Raw genomic sequence first — 22,491 nt, forward strand, 5'->3', positions numbered from 1 at the left:
CTTTCTTTGATTATCTCCACCCAAATATTTGGTCATGATACTTGAATATTGATATTTTCTCTTTGTGAAGATATCAGACTACTAAATTGCTTGTTCTCCCAATGCTTTCTTCTCAACTGTTTTTTGTTAAGGTCGTCAGATATTTCCTAGTAGCATCGCTTGTTCTCGTCCAGGAATCCGTGTGAAAAGCGCCTCTGAATCGGAGCATTTACTAGTTATTAGTAAATCTCTGTCCAATGTGAGTGATTTTCTATAAGTCTCATTATTATTATTATTATTATTATTATTATTATTATTATTACCATACTAGTAGTGGTAGAAGTGTGATTACATGTAACTTGTTAACTTAGAGAAGGAGAATACGGGGATATTGCAAGTGACATATATCAAAGCTCTATATACAAACAGTAGATCACTTAATCAGATATTCGTAGGTTGTTTTTGTTACAGCCACTGAAAACCTTGAGCCATTTTGTCCCGGTATGGAACTCATCCTCTACAATCATGTCATGATCGAACCTAAGACCTTTAGGTCTCGCGTCAAACTGTTGATCATCGGAACCATTAGGTCCACCTCCAGTGGTACGATTGTTTGCCACGAGATCTGAAGGCCCTAAGTCTGATATATGTCGATATATGTCTTTGATTAATGTAATGAGAAAAGGATGTTCATCAAATCTGTTTCATACACTTATACCATACAACATTTTAAACAATTTGTTCACATAATAATTTGTTGACAGTTTACTTTGGAAACAAAATGTTACAGTCACACGAGATATAAATTGCAATTACACAATAAGAGTTAATTATAAAAACTACCTATCTGTTACTAAACATATAACTTGACTGATGAATCTCAGGATTAATCAAAATTCAGCTTTTGTAATGTGTTATGTAGAAGTGGTTTAGGATAAACAAGGCTTTTTGAAGCCTAGACCGTACGAAGATTCAAATACCTTTTGTATATGTGTGTTCAGAAACCAATTATTATTTGCATTAGAACTACCCATGTGATATTGATTTTCTATAGAACGTTTTACGTCTCCTACAGATATCTTGGCAAATTATCCAGGTTATTTAAAATGTAATATGTCTGTGTATTACACATCTCTTAGTAACTTCGTCAACCCATTGCACTATCGAAAGTAATCAAAGGAACTAATTATTTTAACTTTGACATATATATTTCAATTTTTTTAAAATATAAATACATTACCCAGTTAAGTAGTTAGTAAATCACTATTCCCCTTATTTTGAAGTGTAACAGGTTAGTAATTTGTTTGGCAGTGATTGACTATAAATGACCTCGATTTCTCGGACCTTGATATTCTTATCTTCTTATAACATGATGAACTGATAAAGTTAAAAGCTTTAATTTATCATATGTATATAGATAAAAATAAAAAACTATTCATTTAGATCTTAAGAAGTTTTTGTCAATAAGTAGCCATTCAGAATAGTAAAGAACATTACTAATAATAGATTGGGGTTTATTTACGAAATCTTATCAAAGACTAACTGGAAAGCATTGTTCATAATTGTGGTGATCCGTTGATGAATTGATAAGTAGCTGCTGAAACTGTTTAGTAATTTATTTGCATTTGATTATCTGAAGTAGGATAGACAAGGCAACAGGAAATAATTGAATTCAATTAGTCAAGTAAGCCGATGAATTGATTTTCCTTTCCATAATACTGGTTTTTCTATAATAATTAAGTTTTAAACGAATGATTTTTATCCTGTTAAATATAGTCAAAAGAGGAATTATCCCCTTCATCCTTTGGCCATTTTGGTGAGTTTTATAAATTCGTATTTCACTTGATTATTATGCGAAACATAATATCGTAAACCTGCTTCAGTTTGGGTACCTGGGCAGTATCCCAGCCCTCACATAAATCAAATGATTTGTGTGGCGCATATCAATTTGGTGCCTCGTTGTTCCGTTGTGTATGTGTTTAAATGAATAAATAAAGATCGTGTATAAACTACTTGTAAAACTTTACCACCATTCTTGTAGAGATTTAGTGTTAAAAAAACAATTGGGCTGGTTTATTGTCATAACGAAATAAAATTGTATATTTGAGGATTGCGATCGGTCATGTTGATTGAGACGACTATTAGTTGTTCATTCAAAGATGAAAATAACAACAAATAGCATTATTTTATTTACTTAAGTGTGCTATGGTTGGGATTAGTCGTTTAGATTCGATCAAAATTTAAGGACTAGAGAAATATGACATTGGTCGCTACTGAGTGGTCGCCTAATCGTGTTGTTTTGAGATCGCTGATCACCAATTTGTTGTGACTTAAGACACTAATCGATATCACTTGTTGTATTGTCTAATCAGAATTTCGATTATTGATTGGTCACCTGTATTGCTAGTTGGACCATTGTTCTTTTATTCATTAATTAACACCCAAGCTTTTAACACTTATTGATCCTGAAGCTCCTTCTAACCTAGCAGAGTAGCTAATCAGTAGACGCAGATAGGAAACAGACTAGGTCCTCATTGCACTTAATTTAACTGTAAGTCGAAACTCATATAGTAAATGACTGACCACAAAGTTTCCCAAATTAGAAATTATACTTTAACAACAATCATACTGTAAATGTTAGAGGGCGGAGCAAACTGTTCATAATTAATTAACTAATAACTAATATAAAGCAATACTCAATAGGTTTACTAGAAGCTTACACTAACGGGAATACAGAAATGCAACAATACAGTTTGTTTACTAAGTACACAAAAATGAAAATAATAAAATTTGAAAATAAATTTTGAAAGTTACAACTTTCTCAATATACGTCCCGTTATAACAAATTGTTTTTACTAAAATGATGTGACACACAAGTTATCTTGCTAAATTAATATAATTTGAAACACAAATGTTTTTGAAATATGCGTCCTAAAGATCATAAACTTATGAAGTTGAAACTCAACTATGGGGTTGGACGAAAGCTAAGGGTATTAAGACGAAGATGTGATGTTGTTGTGAAAGAGAACACAGGTGAGGACGACCAGTTTATTTCTTAACACAAAATTACAGGGTTCTTTGGTAATTTATGAAAATCATGCATAAAAATACTTCATTTGCAAATTTCCATCATTTGTACTTTACATTATGTATGATTCCTCCAATTCACAATTGCTTTCTATTTTCTTTTCTGTTCTCTTCTTATCCATCTGCTACCGGATTTTCCACTTCCGATTGGTTTACATACTACTTAAGTGTGTCGACATAAGTAGCATAAACCACTGTGTTAATCCATTAAGTCACTGACCGTTGGTCTAAACCCCTCTGATAGATGCAGACTGAGACTGAGTAATATGGTTTAGAGTCGTTCACAATGTCTCAGATTAGTTTACTCTTTATCTTTCTCTCGATCTTGAATTCCACCATTCATTCATACATAACTTTCTACTTCGTCGTTTTCGAGCATACTCTGGATATTCACTCTTTTTCATCAACGTTGCTACATTACTTTGACTCCTTTACTGTTCATCACGTTATCTAATGTGATATAAAAAGTTGGGCCCAACACATTTGTGCAAATCTCCACGTTGATAATGTCTGGTTACCCTATTAACTTAATTATCTCCCACCATCTCAATTTCGCTTTATTTTACCATTGTCTATTTATATTCAGCTTTCTTAATCAACTTTTGTTTGTATGTCGGATTTCGTTAATGAGTGTATCATTTGAAAATATTGTCTTTTCTTATTTCATTCTAGTTTAAATATGTTTTTTGGATCACCCGTTTTTATCTACTAGGTTATTTGGAAAGCTATAACACTTTTTGACAACTTCCGTATGGTTTAACACCACATCTACACTGTCACATTAAACGTGTGACTATATGGAGAATTTTTCTGTCTGTATGTAAATATGAAAACTTGTTATTAGTTTCAAAGTACATTGCGAAAATGCATGTTGATATGCTGAATTTGCATCGTAGTATATATGATATCGTTTGTAAAAAATGTTTTATTTTTAGATGAAAACCACGTTTATACCACGTTATTTCGTCATAGTACATGTTACGATGTTTTACCGGGGAGTGGAAAGTTAGTTATTTTAGACTCTCGTTTACCTGTAAGTTATTTACTGTATATATATTTTTTAATAACAATACACGGATGGTCATTTTTGTATGGGTATGTGTGGGTTAATATACTTGTGTTTACATAATTTGTAAAACTCATTTCCTAATCATTTTTTTGTGTATACACAGTAAAGATTGGAACTTCCAATATATTTTTCCATATATATATGGATGTAATAGCAACTTTCAACAATTAGCTCAAAGATTCTCACCTTATTTACTGAATTTAAGTTCAAACAGCTGTGTACTATCACAAAATGCCTGACTTAAAATATTATACATAATCCTGTGGTGAAATAAAATTCCTGTGGAAAATGATTCAATTGTAGATTACTATAGTCTATAAAAGTGTCTTCGTAGCATACGTTTTCACAGAAAAGGATGCATTACAATAGTTATTCTTTTTCAATATCTTTGAGACGTTGACTTTTCCTCACATTTTGAACTTAAGAAACCGATTTTATGTATCTTTGAAATTTATTCAGGCATCTATCAGCTATTCATATTTCTCATACCGAAACTCGCTTTCTTTGAATAGTTTGTGAATATACCACCGACGTATTCCTCGTTTGTCCGGTTTCAGTATTTAGACTGAATGATGTTCGACTTTAGACGTATTTGTCCACCTAAAAGTGGCATCCAACTTTGCAGAATTCAAGATCTTAGGTCCATCAAGGTAGCGACAATCAATTTGGGCTGTTTTAAAAGGAGCATAGTTTCTGATACTATGCAATCGGAATAATGGTACTAATTTGTGAGGACCTTCAGGTGATAAGACTGGAAATCAATCACTGTGATTCGAAAATCATTCTACTAGGCTTCTTACATGCTATTATTCCCAATTTTATGTTTTCAATGAAAATTTATCCAATATTTCATTTTTCACCATTATTTGTGTTATTATTTCCTGCTTTTTGCTTTCCATATATTGATCCTCATCTCTTTAAGTTGATGTAGTGTAACGATTCAAATGGTATTACACAAGTGCTAGGTTCTAGGTGCTTCGTATATGTTACTTTGCTTTTCTGTGATCCTATACAAAGTGATCTAAAATTATGTTCTAGTTTTTTAAATAATTAAAATGTTTATTATCAACTATTCAATTACTAGACGTTACGTGCAATATGTGCTCTATTGGATAATGGAGTTATGGCGGCACCAGTTTGGTGCAGTGAAACTCAATCATATATGGGTATTTTTTCTCAAGAATTAGCTTTAGATATGATTGGACATTTACACTATACAGAAGTGATTAGAAGTGGTAATTCAGATATTCAAACATTGTCGTCTTCAAGTGTTGCTGACACCACAACAAATTCCTCATCGTCTGGATTCTTTTCATCGTTCAATGCAAATCTTTACGGATGGGGTGCAAAACAATTAGGGGAGGTTTATAGTGAGTTTTTCGCGTCGAATTGAACATATTTATAATATGAAACATCGTCATACATACATCTTCACTGATTTATCAAACTAACATTTGACTAAAAGTTCATTTACAGAACTTGACTAGTTGACAATTTTTAAGTTTAATCATGTTTACTCTGGTCGGTTCTATTGATTCACAACTTTCAAAAGCTGTAAAGCTGGATTATAGCTGTGTAATCCAAGACTTTATTTTCAACCTATTTGTTGGGACTCGTTAGCTGAATCTTTTCATTCATTTCGAACTGCAATTGATCACTCTGTATTGGTACATTTACATTCTGAGTGGATATCCTTGATATTACAGTCCTTAATATCAATAACGAAGAAAATACTAATCCTTTCAAAATACATTGGTTGTATTTTATTTTTGCAAAATGTTTCATATTGAATGCGAACATACATATAGCAATTCAATTTAATTGTAGTTCTCCAATGAGTTATCAAACTAGTATTAGTTTAGTGCCCTATCATGTGAAAGTTATGCCCTAAAGCACATTTTAAGCTTAATGAAGAATCGACTAATGTCATGTATATTTCTATCCTCATTATCGATGTGCCAACTTATGACAGATGTGAGAATGCATTGTGCTTCTAACTTTTGTTACAATTCATAGAGATTTTCATACTCGTTATCCTGATGCTCGATTTTGATGACATGAACAATCATTTTCATGCTCTGAAAAGATCTCTACGTATTCTGTATATTATTCAATAGAATCTCTGTTGAAATTGCTCATTTATAATAACAAGAACTATGCTATTTGGGATTATAATAAAATATTAAAAAAAACTCATTGTTTCAGTGTCATGATATATGAAATTCGGTATTTCTATATCTCCTTGTAATAAACAACTGGCTAGAAACAAAATTAGGATTCATTCATTATTAGTCGATTGGTCTTACTCATATCTAATGGTTACATGTACTGTGTTACTCCACTAACCATTTTAAATTTTCATTATTTTGTATTTCGGTATCAATTAAATTTTTATCATATTCGTAAGTTTTTTGTTAAACATTTGACAACTATTAATGTTTCTGGTTGATTCACTTTTAGATTTCATGTATAGTCGTCCTGATCGTCAGCTTTTTTCAGATCTGTTTGTATATCCTCATTACTGTTTACAAAAGGCACTTTATCGACTATTTCATCATAATCATCATTATCCTGAACAACATCGTCCATATCACCAGAGTCAACATCCACACCATCAAGATAGTCTTTCTAATCATGATACTTTACTCAAATCCAAATTTTCCAACACTCGTGGTCATCGTTGTTCATATCCTAATAACTCTACAAAAATGCCAATGAATGATAATCCAAATAATAAATTCAGCCAGCAGTCTCCCAATGTACTACCAAGTCAATCCAGTCATTCATCATCAAGACTGAGTTTTTCCGAAGATAATGGTACAGTATCCCTTTCGTATTCTCCACTACTCGGTTCACGGTCACCTGGTTACCAAACATCTAACTCCAACAAATCAGATGATACAACGTCAGCTATTACATCAGAGGATTTCGAAAGAGTATCGTCTAAATGTTGTCCTCTTTCTAATCCAACCTCACTATACACATCACTTGTATCTTATCTAATTGTAATTGATAATCATAGCGGAAATGCGCTTGGTCTGTTATGCGCTGATCGTTTACTGGCATATTTACGTCTACGTGTAGATGAATTGCCGAATACAGGTCGGATGAATGTAAGTTTCTTCTAGAAGTATCAGTATTTCTTGTGTATAAAAGATTATGGTTTTTGTGTTTTCATGTCGTGATTTTTATATTGTTGGTGAGTAATCAGATCCGTCAAGTCCAGTAGAATGGTACATAACATTATTACTGTGTTCTGCGCGAATTTCGTACTATGTGCATTTACTCTGCGCAATAATCAATATAGTTGCGTGATGATGTGGGTAAGTGGTTAAGGTCCTTGATTTTCAACCGTTGTGTTACAGGTTAGGACTGGTCATCACTTATTTTGGCTTGGATAGTCTGTTAGTATCACTACCCCTTTTACAAATGAAGTATCTTAAAAACTGAGTACAGAAACCTGTTTTTAGTAACTAAGTTATGTCAACAAGTATTGATGGTCTTCAAATGTACTATTTCATCTAATGAATGTTTCGAATAAATTTAGATTGGACTTAATTAACGAAATCCTACTTAATCTGTTTATGAAATCAACTTAAACTGCTTAAGTTGATCAATAAAAAAATCCTGATCAAAATAGTTTTCGCTCTTGTTACTTATTGACAAGAACTATCTTGAACAAATACTTACCACCTTAGAGGTTGTATCCAGAATTGTTCAGCACTATCTTTAAAAGACATTATCTCATATATTTCACTCGTGACCGTAAAATCATTTATTTATGAATTTTGGCTAGTTCAATAAAGTCATTTTGTCGGTGACCACCACCGACTACAAGTTGATTTGTAAATGCATCTATACACACATAAATAATCTATTGTGTAGAATCAACGATGCTAGTTATAAATTATTCATAATATTTAACCATTGACGCAATCCAACGTAAGAGCAGTAGTACAACAAAAAAACTTATTTTTAAACCTTCATATTTTTAACCCATATTAAGGTTAATTTAATCAGAAATGGATAATGGGTAGCAGTGGAATGCAGGACGCGTGTCTTGTCATATTTTGGACTCGTCATCTTACATGGCACTATTATGACAATCGCACTGTATGCACATGTACCAAAAGAGATTGATCAATTTCTTTTGTAGACATTAATGAGATTATTATTATTATTTGAACACATTAATACAAGAGAGCACCGTATACATATGCACCACACAGTTATCATTGATATGTGTGAGGGCTGTGATACTGACCGGATGTCCAAACCGAAACAGGTGGTTTTCTTATGGGGTTACACCTGGAGCCTTTGACCTAAAGGTCTAATCCACAAGGTGGTAGAGCAACGTTAAAAGATGTAGTCTCGTAGTAGCTGGTGACCAACAATCGGTTTATACGCCATTTGTTTCCTTAGGACCCTGCAGCCCATGTGCACCATTGGTTAGGAATTAGGGTTCCCCAACTGCTCTAGGTCGATCCCTTATATCCACCAACTGGGTTGAAACTCCGGAAATTCGCTTTTCGTTCTCTCAATTTCGTAAACAACACCCCCGCCATGAGATGGCAGTGAATAGAACTTCCTTGGCAGTGGCTGTATACGCGTGGCCATGTGATAGCATTTGGAAGGAAATTCATTTTTTTTAAATAATGAGTTTATAATCAAAAATAATGTACGGTTAAATCATTTCACTCATGCTTATCCATCCTTCATTTATCTCATCAACAACTTTGTTTTAGGTGTTCAGTTCGAAGTAATCTAGAAATTACATCGTTTTCAAAATTTTCCACTCTATTATTATTATTATTATTATTATTATTATTATTATTATTATTATTATTATTATTATTATTATTATTATTTGGTGTTTATAGATGATAGAGAAGCTCAACCTGCTACAACTTATCATGGAATGTTATGTCATGATCTTATTAGTTAGACACTAATATAATGCTAGATACGTTGGTAAGGACAAGATCTAAATAAGTTATTTATTATCAAAGATATATGATGAGATATTCAATTGATTTTTGAGTAATAAGATCTCTGCTAGAAGAGAGTTTACATGATCTTGTCACATGAAATTATTAAAGTCTTCATCTCATATGTGGTGTATGTATAGTTTACGACATTCTGGTTACAAATGAACTATAAGTTTCGGTAAAAAACTAACATAATGATTAATTTCACATGTATCCAAAGAGACATGTTTATGGGCACACATCAAGAGAGAAGTGCATGGATGATAGTTTTTGATATTTTGTTATTTATACGAGTATTTGACAAATATTTTCTTATTCGAATGTAGAAAGTCATGTAGGGAAAGCAATAAGATCAATGTATTTTCCAACACATAAACAGAAACTTTGGATTAATTTATAGAGATGTAGAGCTTAAGCGGGTTTCAAACCTTCTGTCTAACAGTTAAAAGGTGAATGTCTTAACTAGTAAGCTACAGTGCAGATTAGATACACGAAGTGGTCTACGAGACAAAAGAGTACTGTCGCATAGGTCCTGTCATACCTAGCTTTTGAAGACTTCAATTATGAGCTCTGATCAGACTCATCAACGACATGTGTGTAAACGCGCGAAGTACGCTGAACTGAAATGTAAAAATTTCATAAATTTGTTTCATCTTACTCATTATTTTGTAGGTTCCAATCGGTTCTATTCATGGTCTTCGTTGGACTGAACGGCACACATCAAAGAAACCAACAGTTACTAAAGTAAGTTCAACATACTCTTTATCATCACAGCAGACTACAGAAGAATGTTTACAATTTAGAGAAAATCCTGTTTTACACCCAAATGATCGAGTTCGTGATGCTTTGCATGTGCTAACTAGTTGGTTACCACAGTTACCATGTCTTCCGGTTGTACATTATCTGGATGATAATCAGTCCCAGTCGATTGATCAGATTAGTTTTATTTCGCCTGGTGATCTTTTGGTAAGTAATTTAATTGTGCATGTGTATTTTACTTATTAATAAAGGCAGTTTGTAAAATTTAATGTAGGTAGATATGCAGACATATTGTCATAATACAGCAGTCATCCATCAGGATCATACTATTTCTTCTATAAGTAGCTGAATAAATATTGACTCAACGTGATGCAAGTTTAAGCATAATGTGTTTAATAACTCAGTCCTTATATCTAAAGTTTGTTATAACTTGTACCCCATGTCCTACTAATGCATAACCAAATGAACAGTGAATTATCAACTGGACCAATGACACATAAAACTTGTACGAGCAGTCTAGAGTTCATATTGGTCCTGCTTCCCACCTAGCCTTGCCTGTTAAGTCCAGAACACTAATCTCAGTCTCTGCGATATGAATCGTGCATTTCAAACATACTAGGTTTATATAACAACCAAACAGACGACATCTTATCATAAAATAGGAAACAACGTTTGTACAAGATTTAGCCAAATGTGGCTGTGAATGTGGGAGATAGTACTTGATGGATTGGGCATAACTCATGAATGGTAAATCGTATAATAACGGTTCATAGGTCAAAATAAAGCTTATGATAGTAGGAACATTAATATACATAGCTTAGCTGCTTACTAATTATACGATAAAAATATACGTATAGTATTAGTTCAGATATAGATTCCAACAGTTACTATTCATTATTCTTATCGGGATATAACAAGGTTGTTGTATTATATATTAAGTTTCGACTCAAAGGGGATTTTCGCATGTTATTTTTTGCATATCATAGAAACCTGATTTTGCACGTGTTTTACAAACTAAGTGTTAACATACCTGTGATATTCCTATTGATCTCTAGTTGAGGTTCTTCTTATTTCAGATAGCAAGACTGATGTGATAATTATTACGTAGTAAACATCAAAGTGTAAATCATTTTTTCATAAGAATATGTTTCAGTTTACGTAGTTCCTTTGTTCGAATCATTGCTTACTTAAGATGTTGTCTGTTTTGTCTCTATCGTCCCGAGTAAAAAATCACTGTATTGAATTCTTAGAGAATCTAGCTGTTACGTACTAGTTAAGGCATTCTCCTTTCAACCAATAAGTCTCTGGTTCTAATCTAACTCCCCCCTTTATTTATTCATTATTTGTTTACTTAAACACATAAATATTGGTGCATGGAGGCACCAAATAGATATGCTCCACACATCATCATCATCCGATTTGTGTGAGGTCTGGGATGCTGCCAGGGTGCCCAAACTAAAACAAATGGTTTCCTTGGAGGGTCATACCTAGAGCTTTTGATCTAAAAATCTAATCCACAAGGCGGTGGAACGACGTTGAGAGACATAGTCCCATGGTAGCCAGTGACCAACAATCGGTTCATACGCCGTTTGTTTTCTTAGGACCCTGTAGCTCATGTGCATCATTGGTTTGAAATGAGGGTTTTCAAACTCCTAAGTGGATCCTCCATATCTACAGACCCGGTTAAAGCATTTTGAGAGGGAAAGTGTTTTCGCCCTGCTCTCGATCGTACTGGGGCATTCGGGAGCAGGATTCTTGCAAATAAAGGGTGCCGTGAGGCTAAATACGGAAATCTGTACTTAATAAATGAGTTTCACCAGATATCAAGACAGGTGTTTCATTTTCTAAAGTTTTTCGAAAGTACGGAATATTTTTGCTAACTGAATTGTAACTCTTGAATAACCTGCATTGTGTGGCTATTGTCCATATGTACAATTTTTAGTACTAAGCAAACTTTGTAACTCAATAGCTGAGTTACATTTGTTTGGTTTAAGCAGTTAATCTATTAATTCTTTATATTGTGTACTTACATTAAATTATTAATCAATGTTTAGTTTAATACAGCTTCCTTTATTGTATCAGGCTATATTAGTTTTTTTTTCGTAGGTTGAGTAGCAGAATACAGTTTTTCAAAGCAATATGGGTAGAAGCACATCAATGATTTTGAAAAGACAATACATTTCTTTTCAAATATATTCACAATACTTATTGTATAATTAATTAATTAATTAATCAATCGATAGGATTCGATCAACACTGAGGACTGGGCAAACATTGGCTACTCAGGGTAAATATGACCGTCCTACATATAAGTCTAAGTCCGGATTACTTACGCCTGTTTACCCCTCATGGAGGAGCATAGGCCACCCACCAGCAATATCCATTTAACTCTGTCTTGGGCAATTCTTTCCAGTTACCATTCATCGTTTCCCTGTCTGCTTCCAATTCCGGACGCAGTGTATTCTTCGACCTTCTTCTTTTCCGTCTCCTTTCCGGATTTCAAGTTAGCACTTAGTTCGTGATGCAGTTTGATGATTACCTCAATGTGTCTCCCTAATTTCCTCTTCAGCTGGATGCTGGTTTGTCCTCTCCCACAGTAGGTTGTTGCTGATGGTATCCGGTCAACGGCTATTGAGTATCTTGTGTAGACAATTGTTTATAAATACTTGTAGACTTTTTATAATGGTTGTGGTAGTTCTCCACGTTTCAGCTCCGTAGAGTGGAACTAACTGTCTTGACTTTGATATTGGTCGACAATTTTTTCGGGTTTCATATGTTCTTCAACTGTAGGAGTACTGCTTTTGCTACGTTGCTATTCAGTTCGAATAGCTGAACGTTAATGATTTTAGCTATGACACGGGTTCGAATCTCACAGGATCACGGTAAGAGACGAGGAATATCATTTCCACCAAGATTCCAAATACTAGCAGCTAGGCCTGGAACCTTTAGCTCGCTGCTTCCAGTCAATTCACATCAATATGTTAACCATTTTTACTGGGTCTTTATATATTGAAAAATATAAATACTAGTACATAAGAAAGAAAATCAAATGTTTGAAAAAGAACCTTTCCAACTTTTCTTTGCTCTTCTTTCTCCGTATACAATTCATTAGAATTTCATTATCTGTTCTACTTCGGATACTGTACTCAATGAACCAATTAGTCAAATTATTGAGAAGAAATTCGTAGTAAGTAATTCAATGAAAATGTTTCTTTTATTAAATGAAATTTCTAATCTTATATATATAGCTCTTTTCATTAAATCATTGTTATATACTCAGTTGTTTTTCATTTTGTTACCTGATGGAAAAACTGTTATAGTTAGTAATGCTTGTTGTTAATAAACGTTTGTTTTAATAGTTAGTTTGTATCACTGATAATGATTGTTATCTATCTCATTCTGTACTTATCACTACATTCATAATGTATTAGGAAGTTTGAATCAAAGTAATGAACAAGATCCTTTGACATCTTCAGTTATTCAATTTATAATCATGAAAATTGTTCGATCAATCAATTAATCAACGTTTATTTGTATTTATTTTTATCATTTATAATACAAATGCTGCTTCAATTAGGCATTGGAAAAATGCTTCACACAAAAAGAAACATTGTACAGTGTTATTAATGAAAAACTAATCTTACAATCGAATAAATAAATAAATGAAATGAATAGCAATAATCTCGTTTTAGTTAGAAATGAATTGCTTTTATGTTGCATTCCAATGGCTCACTGCGATTATACTGATTATGATTGAAGAATTAGATCAACGTTAAGTGAAAAAAATGATGATACTTAGTGTTGTGAAGGGACGCTAGAGTTTTAATTTAACTAGTATTAAGTAGAAAAAATCAGTGCGTAATATGTTTTGTTTCTGTTGTACTCTCTAAGCCGATTGGTTTCATTCCTAAGTTTTTGTCGTTGTTGTGGACGATGACATCATCGGTGCTTAATGAGCGTAATAGTCAGTTGTTTAATTTATCCAAAGGCGTTAAATCAGCCTATTCTGATTGATCGAACTCGTCATTTCTACATGAATTTATTGCTGTTATTCAGAGCGTTCGCCTGGGATACAAATTTTCTCCATCATTTCAAGGTAACAAGCGATTCTTTGAAGTGGGAAGATTTAATTATATTTTTATATCAAATGAAGGTTAAACTATACAAATCGTATTTATGCTTGTGAAAAGATAGACGGCAAATAATCTTTATAGTTTTAAGAACCTTTTTTCATCGATTTACTATTTAACAATTAGTCTTTAAATTCATTAATCTACATAGTACATACTTGAGAATTTTTATCATAATCTTGTTTCGTATGTTTCATTCCGAATCATGTGGAATTAAATTGTATAGTGTTTTCTGTTGATTTACTTGAAGATGATTTCTATTGTATTTCTCTTTCTCTCTCTCTCTCTGTGACCTAATCAGCTGAAAACTAGAGAAATAGAGTTCTCCTTTAATTCATGATTTAGCATAGAGTAAACGATATTTGTCTAACATAGAGACAAAAAGGATTGTTAGACTTAGTAATAATACCGTACAGTGTTTTTTGAAGCATCAAAATATGAATTTTTATGGTTTGTTGATTTACGACTTGGAGGCGATATAAAATCTACCATTTCCGTTAATAATCTGTGCCTAACAATTCATAACCAATAAAACACTTGAAACACTCATTTCGATTATAGAAAATAGTATGATTCATTTGTGATAAGATAGTTTTAGCTTTTTCAACTTATCACAACACTCTGAATACAATGGTGAACCACATGAGATTTTGAATCAGGGTTTCACAACTCTTTCAGGTAGACCCTCCGTACCCACCAATCTTGATGAAGCTCCGGACGTTCGCTCTTCGTTTTCTCACTCTCATAAACACATTCTTAGTGATAAGGTAGTGAGTTAAACTTCCTTGGCAGAGATAATGAACATGTGGACATAGGAGAACATTTCGAGAGGGTAAGTGGACTTTCGCCATTCTCGCCCATAGCAGGGCCTTGAGGTACATAAATATGTGCAGATGTATATGAATAAGTTTATTTAATGAGGCAACGAGAAGTTTTTACTGAGTTCCGATCTCTGTCATTTTTATACATGTCCGTTAAACTGAAGGGTTTTTGTAGAATCCAGTTTACTTCGTAGGTTGTATTCGTCATAGATTGATCTCGCTTTGGGCACGAATGAAAACCATGGAGCATTGGACATTTTTTATCGCAGTATGGGATTTACCAACAGTGTGCATCTAAGACCCCCAAATGAATCAACCTAGAATTTTCTGGTCTTTCCGCGAATACTTAGCGGCTCGACAACTCGAGACCTGAAGGTCTGATTCAACCCACGGCGGGGTCGTGAGTACACAATACTGCGGAGTCCTAGAACGAAACAGGTGCTTAGTGTTCCAGGGTTTTCAAAGTCACACGAATTAGGAGATCAGTCTATGGTAAGATTTTGGATGTCATATATACCGCTTTTATTATTTTTATCTCCTATAGCACTGCCCTTATCAACAACAATGTATTTGTTTCGTCACAGAAACTGTTGATATTGTACTAGATCGTATGTTCCGACTTAAAGTGAGTATTCTTAAAAGGTCATTCTTTTGTTATCATCGATATATTGTTTCTATAGTTTCTCCTTCAAGGTCCAAAGAAAATTTGTTTTGTGGTTTTTCTAGAGGAGGTTTATAATGACGATGTGTTCTTTTAACTGACTCGTTTGCTTCTTAGGGGTGCAGAGGAGAAAACCATACACCGTGGAACGTATAATCGGATCTTAATTGTCTGGTTTGTATTTCATAAACGCTTGGATGTGTACTGTGACATTATAAGTTAGCTTCATATAATTTGTGCGATTGGGTTGCTGATAACCTGATAGCCTAGTAAGAGTATTCAGATTTCCAATAAATTTACCATCTCATCACCTTATATCACTAAGCTTAGCTACGATATTTTGTTTTGTTCTTAATTTATATTCAGTCAAGAATATTCACAACTGATTAGTCAATAAATAGCGACCAATTTCATGTTCGTTCTATCTTTGGTCGGATTTTATCAAACATGTTACAGTACGACCACTAGTATAAGTTACTCAGCATCACGTGTACGTTTAGATATTTAGTAGTTGGGAGAAGTAGGCGGTATGAAACCCTGGATCCAGGTTTTGTGCTACTTGAAGCTTGTAAGCTAAGTGTATCTACAATCTTAGGAAAACTGAAGGATTCGAAACCGTAACCTGAAATACTTGATGATAATATGTTAAGTTGAAAAGATGAGTAGCTCGGGTTGGAATCCCCAGGGAGAAGCATCAGTTCTCTTAAGATTTCAATTGCTTGTTATCGAGTCGCATTTAGCGCGAACCCTAGGTCCAGGGGTTTCCACCGTCTAACTCAAAACACTAAATGTCAAAAATACATACTTGGAACTATATATGGTATACACAAATTAACTATTTCACAACCATTATCATTTTGTAGTGTTCTCATTTACTATTGAGGTTATTCAGTGAGCAACCACTAAGCTGAGTAAATTTCGCTCCTCTGATTGTTGTAATGTGCATATGGAACCTTCTTAGAGCTATTGGAGTCTTAGGGTCTTTTATAACCTGATAGATATCGTTCATTTTCTGGACGCAAACAAACAACATAAGTGAAATCTCTTCTACATTTCCGTCTTGTCATTTTATCCACGTTTTTTAGTGAATTTATTATAATTGGAAATGTATAGTATTGCTTACTGGCCCAGCAGTTTAATGGATAAGTCCCTGTTGTGAAACTTGGGGGCTCTAGGTTGGTGAGGTTGTAAAGATTTAACCTACTCAAGAGTCCCATACTTCGACCAAACACCTGTCTAATGCCTTCTGGCTTATAAAGATAACTGAAATTAGTCCGTGACGAATATAATCAAGAAATGGATGTACGTAGGATGCAGGTACAAAAAGTCCCAAATACGACGAAACGCGCGTCCTGGATTCCATTGTTAGTTGCCATCCACCTTTGCTTATAAAGATTGCGACTTCAGGCAATATCGAGGCAGTTTGCCGTAGATGCACATAAACTAACAAGTGACTGATCAATTGCCGTCCTAAACAATAATCGGAAAACACAAGCAAACAGTACCAAGTGAATTTAAGATAGTATGGTTTTATATATTACACATTTAACTTATTTTTGCTCAGTGACTTTGTGATTTTGTTTTATTATCACTTAGACACCTTGCTTGATAATGTTTGATACACGAAAAAATAGCGCGTCGTGCACTGTAGCAAGTAAACCATTCGGTAGACCTGTTGGTATGGTTACAGCTAAAGACATATTACATACAGTTATTTTAGGCCATCGTCATCATCCTTCTTCTTTACATTCACATCCATCACATCACATTGATGAATCTATGAATACAAGTCAAAACATGTCCGAAGATGATAATATTCCATATCGAAATAAAATACGTGACAATTATAAACGAACTGTCTCTTTCGAATCCGGCGTTCTGTCATCTAGCTGTCAAGATGGTTCAGAAAATATATTTGATGCGTCGAGTGGTCAAGTTAAATTGGAACATTCTGAAGAGAAGTTTTCACGATCTCCTTCATTTGATTCACTTCCTTCAAGTGGAACATTTTCCGTATCTAGTTCCAATTCCGAAGTGGTACATTCATTATCCAATGAACATTTCACATCAACATGTACCGATACTGTTACAAGACGTGATCATTGTAATTGTACATGTCATCATCAACCATCTACCATTTTCGATAAACATCAATACCAGCAATCTCATCACTCTAAAGGTACTCAAAGTTCTGTAAATCCATCAGTTGGTTTTCTTGATAAAATTCACAATCAATCACTACATAGTTCAGGTGAAGAATGGTGTGCTGATCGACGATCTTCTGTACCATGTACAATAAAAGCGAATATGAGAGGAAATCTTAATATTCCAGAGAATAAAAGGTAATTATTATTTATAATTTGACTAAGTTACTTAAAAGGTGTTTCTTCTGATAGATTTACCATCTATTTAAGATTAGTGTTATTTAGTTGAGAATGTATTTAACAATAAATAAACAGTAATCATTCCATTGACTACTAGAATATGCAGTTAGGGTAATATTAATTATTTTGCACAAAGTTAGTGCTATGACTTCATAATTAAAAGAAATGTTTATACTTTACAATGTGATTGTAACTTCTTCTAGTATTACGAGATAACTTGATATAAAATAGAACTATGTAAAGTAAATACTGTGACCTATTCTGTGTTGTTTATTGATAACTCTGAGTGTACCACATAGTTTTAGATTACTTCTTTTTAAAATATATTTATTTTGAATACTCCATTTGTTGACGATGTTTATTTATGCTCTTCACCTTTTACAAATATGAAAATAAAACGTGTAGAGTTGTACTAACATAATTTACAATTAATCCAAGTATAATTTTACGTTTTACAGTTAACTGATGATTTTTAACTTACAAAGATGTGATTATACATGGTATGTCCATAATAGCTTAATGATGAAAACACTCGACTATCAACTAGTAGATCCTTGGCTCAAAATAGTCTCTGTTTGTTTTATAGAGCGTAAGAGTATATCTAGTACTTTACAGACAACGTAGTTGAAAGCCATGTACATTCATTTGTACTAGGCAAATGGATTACATTATTTTATTTATTGGTACGGTCATCTATCTGATCATGTAATATTTTTTCCAATGCTATAACTAATATGCTATTGATATTCATCAATCAGTTTTAAGTAGTATGTCAAGATTTCTGGCTTCGAGTTATGATTCTCACTATATATTAGACAAATTTTCTTTGCTTCAAGGAACTGAACAATATTTTAATTTTATTTGATCAAAATTTTAATACTCGTCTTTATCGTTTAAATTAACTGTTCATTGTTTAAAACTTGCATGATATAATAGAAAGAAATAGATTTATAATAAGGGGTATATTTGCTGCTAGTAATATATCCATTAGTGTAATCGTACCGTTTATACTAATACCAGTGTTCAAACATGTAACACTTGATGATATAACAATATGTATTGTTATTTATCAATATTCAAGAATTGTCAGTTATTTTGCAATAAGTTTAGCTTTCGAAGTGATGTGTTTGTAGTTATTGGTTACACTTAAATAAAGTGTGTAACTTGTATGCTCAAATGTGATTGTTTAAATAGTTTTAACAAATATGTTATTATTCACTTGGTATTGTTTGGCTTGTATCTTCCCATTGAAGTTTAAGACTGCAATTGATCAGTCTGTGATTGGCATATGCGCATACTGTGCGTATGCCTCGATATTACCTTAGGTTATTAGATTATTTCTGTTATCATGACAGGTAAACATAATATGAGTTTCTGTCAGTTTCTACAGATAATAAACATGTGAAATCAGAATTACTAATAGGTTTGGATAGTTGACGGAAATTATTTAAAAAATGTATCTATGCGATATACTTTATAGATCCACATTGAAATGCATTAATATCTTTATTAGTATTAGTTAAATAATAGCGAAATCCTTTAGTGGCCCGGGATGTGACTCCAGTGAGATGGTTTCTGATTGATATTGAGATATATCGTCAATCCTCGTATATTATCATCGACTTAAATCGCGTTAGTGAACAACGGAATTAAATAAAATAAATACGAGGATGGATTTTGAATATATACATTTCATACACTCATTGATTTGAACAGGCAATCGTGGAATGAAGCGAAGAGAAGTGAGCGAAGCGATATGACGCGCAGTGGAGAAGGCATGTGAGCCAACTCCATTTAACCAAGCGTTAATCAATATTTATAGTCACACAGAATTAAGCTACAGACATGTGATGAATGGAATAAGAAAGGTACACATATACGCTTACATAAAAACAGTCAAGGTTGATAAGTGAATAATTAACAAGGTCAAAAGTAACTCAAGTAGAATGAATAGATTGGTCTATCCGAAAGCTAAAATAAAGCTAGAATTAAAATTATCTGTTTGTTTTGTATAGAAAAATTAGGAGTGACATCTTTAGTATTGTGGATAATAATACTTGAATTAGACAAAAAAAAATTAACCAAAATACATCGATTTTTCACTGTAAATTACACAATCCAGCCTATATTTCTTTTCCTATTTCTTCGTTCTCGTCACTTTCAGTGATTCACTTATATCCAAAGTTTAACTTTGTTCCAGTCACTTAGTCTTAAACAATTGATAATATTCTTATTTCAATGATATCTAACCTTAGTATATTTTACAGTTTCAAACTGAACGAAATACCTTCAATTTACTTAATATGGTTATGAATTTAGTTTAATATTACACACATTAATTTTTCTCCACAAAGTTCGTACTCTTCTCGGACCCAAACAAATAGAAGGGCGGTAATCACTATATCGCTTTGTGAACATCAGCATTAGTGTCCAAATCAATCCTTTTTTTGGAGTTTCAAGTAGGACTAAATTCATATGTTCAGGATCCCATCGCTTGTCACAATCCAGAAAAAACCCGACTTTTTTTTTAACCAAGCGACTTATTTTACTCATTGTTTATGATCTTTTCACTGATAATTTTTCTAACAAGACAATTCTTTCTTTTCTCTAAAAAATTCAATTATTTATAGAAAGTCTGTTAACTCAGATCGACCGAAACAATTAACTGTTTCCAATCCTTACATACAGAATAATGATTTAAGCAGTTCACTACAGTTAATCGACAACAGTTTCACTGAAATCAATGAATCAATTATTGGCGATATTTCTGTTCAATTGAATAATAATAATCCTAAGAATAAACTGGATAAAATGGTCACTGAAGAAGAAGAAGAAGATGATACTGTTTTCCCAATGGATTAGAAGAATTTGATTGATTCTATTCTTTGTTCGTTTATTTGAAACAAGATAGCGATAACAGCGCAGCCACGATTGAATATAATATTGATACTAGTTATTTGTATTAATTGAGGGTTGTTGCACTTCCTTTTTATTTAATAAATTAAATATGATAACAAACATTTTACATCTTTGTAGTACCTATTTGCCTTCAGAAATCTTATCAGTTTTTGCATTCTTCCGTAATATATGTACATGGCTTAAGAAAATAGAATACACAAACTGCTGAATAATGATATGTACATTCATATATATTCTCCGGTCGTGATGAAAACACATATTACATACATCAATCTATGCATACGCAACATATTCTTTTACTATTGTGTTTCTTTAGTTAACAGAAACATAAATAGATGTTCACCACTGGCCTATAATTACCCGTTTTTGTGGTGAAATATAACTCAATCGAACAGTTTAATCTTTTTCTATATGTATTTCATGTATTTCCATTTCTTTTATAAAAATCATGATATATAATAAAATTTAATTGGTAAACCCGATAATTAAGTAGTTAGCAGTCATACTCCTCTCACTTAGTTTTGTTGAGTGATCTAACATATTTACCATTTATAAGTGTATTTATATACAATGTTTCCAATGTTCAGTAAGTATCCTATATTTAACGATTTCGTCCACTTTTTGCTCATTTAGTGGGTGAGTGATGCACATCGGAATGTAAGTTTTACCGAACGGTTTCATTTCAAGAGTCTAGAGTTATCCTCAATCGTTCACTATGTATATGACACTATGGCTCAGCCTACTACGCCGAATAGAAAACACAAATATCAAGGAGTTTAGGGCTTAAATTAAAATCCATGATCAAAGATACACTATAATATTCGAGTGTTTGAACTACTTACAGATTATTCGACGTTACAACGAATAGACGTTATAAACTGTATGTTTAAATTGATAGACAATAACATTATGTATTGAATATCAGTAATTAACGTAGTATAATACATAAAAGAAAGAAAAATTCAATTAGAAACCACATGGCAGAATTACTATAATGATAAAAACAACATTTCAGCGTACGATTCCTTTTAAGATGTTGTTTAAATGATATTCAAAAATTCTAAAGGAAATTGCCAAGATTCAAATGGTGTGATATAGGAAAATTATTTTGAAGGTAGATAAGTGAATTATGAAAAGGTAACAAATAAGTAAAAAAAACGATTTCAAGTATAGGGGTTGTGGAGATTATTAAGTTTTTGATTGAGATCATGAACCGATTGATGTTGGACCACCACCTTTAGAAACCTGGAAGCACTGGACAGCCGTTTCGTCCTATTGTGGGACTCCTCAGCAGTGCGCATCCACGATCCCGCTTGCGGGATCCGAACCCAGGGCCTTCGGTCTCGCGCGTGAATGCTTAACCAACTGGACCACTGAGCCGGCATCCAATGGTGATAGTGTCTAACATCAACCAATCCACGAAATTGCGCGACCAACTTCCATTGTACTGAGGTAGATACCTGTCTCTACCCGACATGGATTAGCTCCACTGATCACGGCTTCTCACTAGAACTCCCAGAATTCCCTCACGAAGCTAGTCACTAGTGAGCACATGTTGAGTACTAGTATAGGGGTTGTGGAGATTATTAAGTTTTTGATTGAGATCAAGAACCGATTGATGTTAGACCACCACCATCCCGCGAGCGGGATCGTCGATGCGCACTGCTGAGGAGTCCCACGATAGGGCGAAACGG

General features: G+C 33.2%; 1 protein-coding gene across 2 annotated transcripts in view; it reads left to right on the forward strand.

Moving 5' to 3' along the window:
• SNF4 (AMP-activated serine/threonine-protein kinase regulatory subunit) overlaps positions 1-21,580 on the forward strand; it is a 44,422-nt gene extending 22,842 nt beyond the window's left edge. Inside the window, exons 7-17 of one of the 2 annotated variants that reach the window (XM_051217960.1) lie at positions 132-238; positions 1,756-1,795; positions 4,002-4,099; positions 5,220-5,505; positions 6,596-7,248; positions 9,796-9,867; positions 9,901-10,089; positions 12,995-13,069; positions 15,378-15,458; positions 17,091-17,836; positions 20,509-21,580. In XM_051217960.1, the coding sequence (XP_051064394.1) occupies positions 132-238; positions 1,756-1,795; positions 4,002-4,099; positions 5,220-5,505; positions 6,596-7,248; positions 9,796-9,867; positions 9,901-10,089; positions 12,995-13,069; positions 15,378-15,458; positions 17,091-17,836; positions 20,509-20,740 (2,579 nt within the window). In that variant the 3' untranslated portion in view covers positions 20,741-21,580. Of the gene's footprint in view, positions 1-131; positions 239-1,755; positions 1,796-4,001; positions 4,100-5,219; positions 5,506-6,595; positions 7,249-9,795; positions 9,868-9,900; positions 10,090-12,994; positions 13,070-13,204; positions 17,837-20,508 lie in introns of those variants that run through there. The other variant, XM_051217961.1, reaches the window with a different exon arrangement.
• The last annotated feature ends 911 nt before the right edge of the window (positions 21,581-22,491 follow it).

This window comes from Schistosoma haematobium, chromosome 7 (genome assembly GCF_000699445.3).
Source record: "Schistosoma haematobium chromosome 7, whole genome shotgun sequence".
Taxonomy (NCBI): domain Eukaryota; kingdom Metazoa; phylum Platyhelminthes; class Trematoda; order Strigeidida; family Schistosomatidae; genus Schistosoma; species Schistosoma haematobium.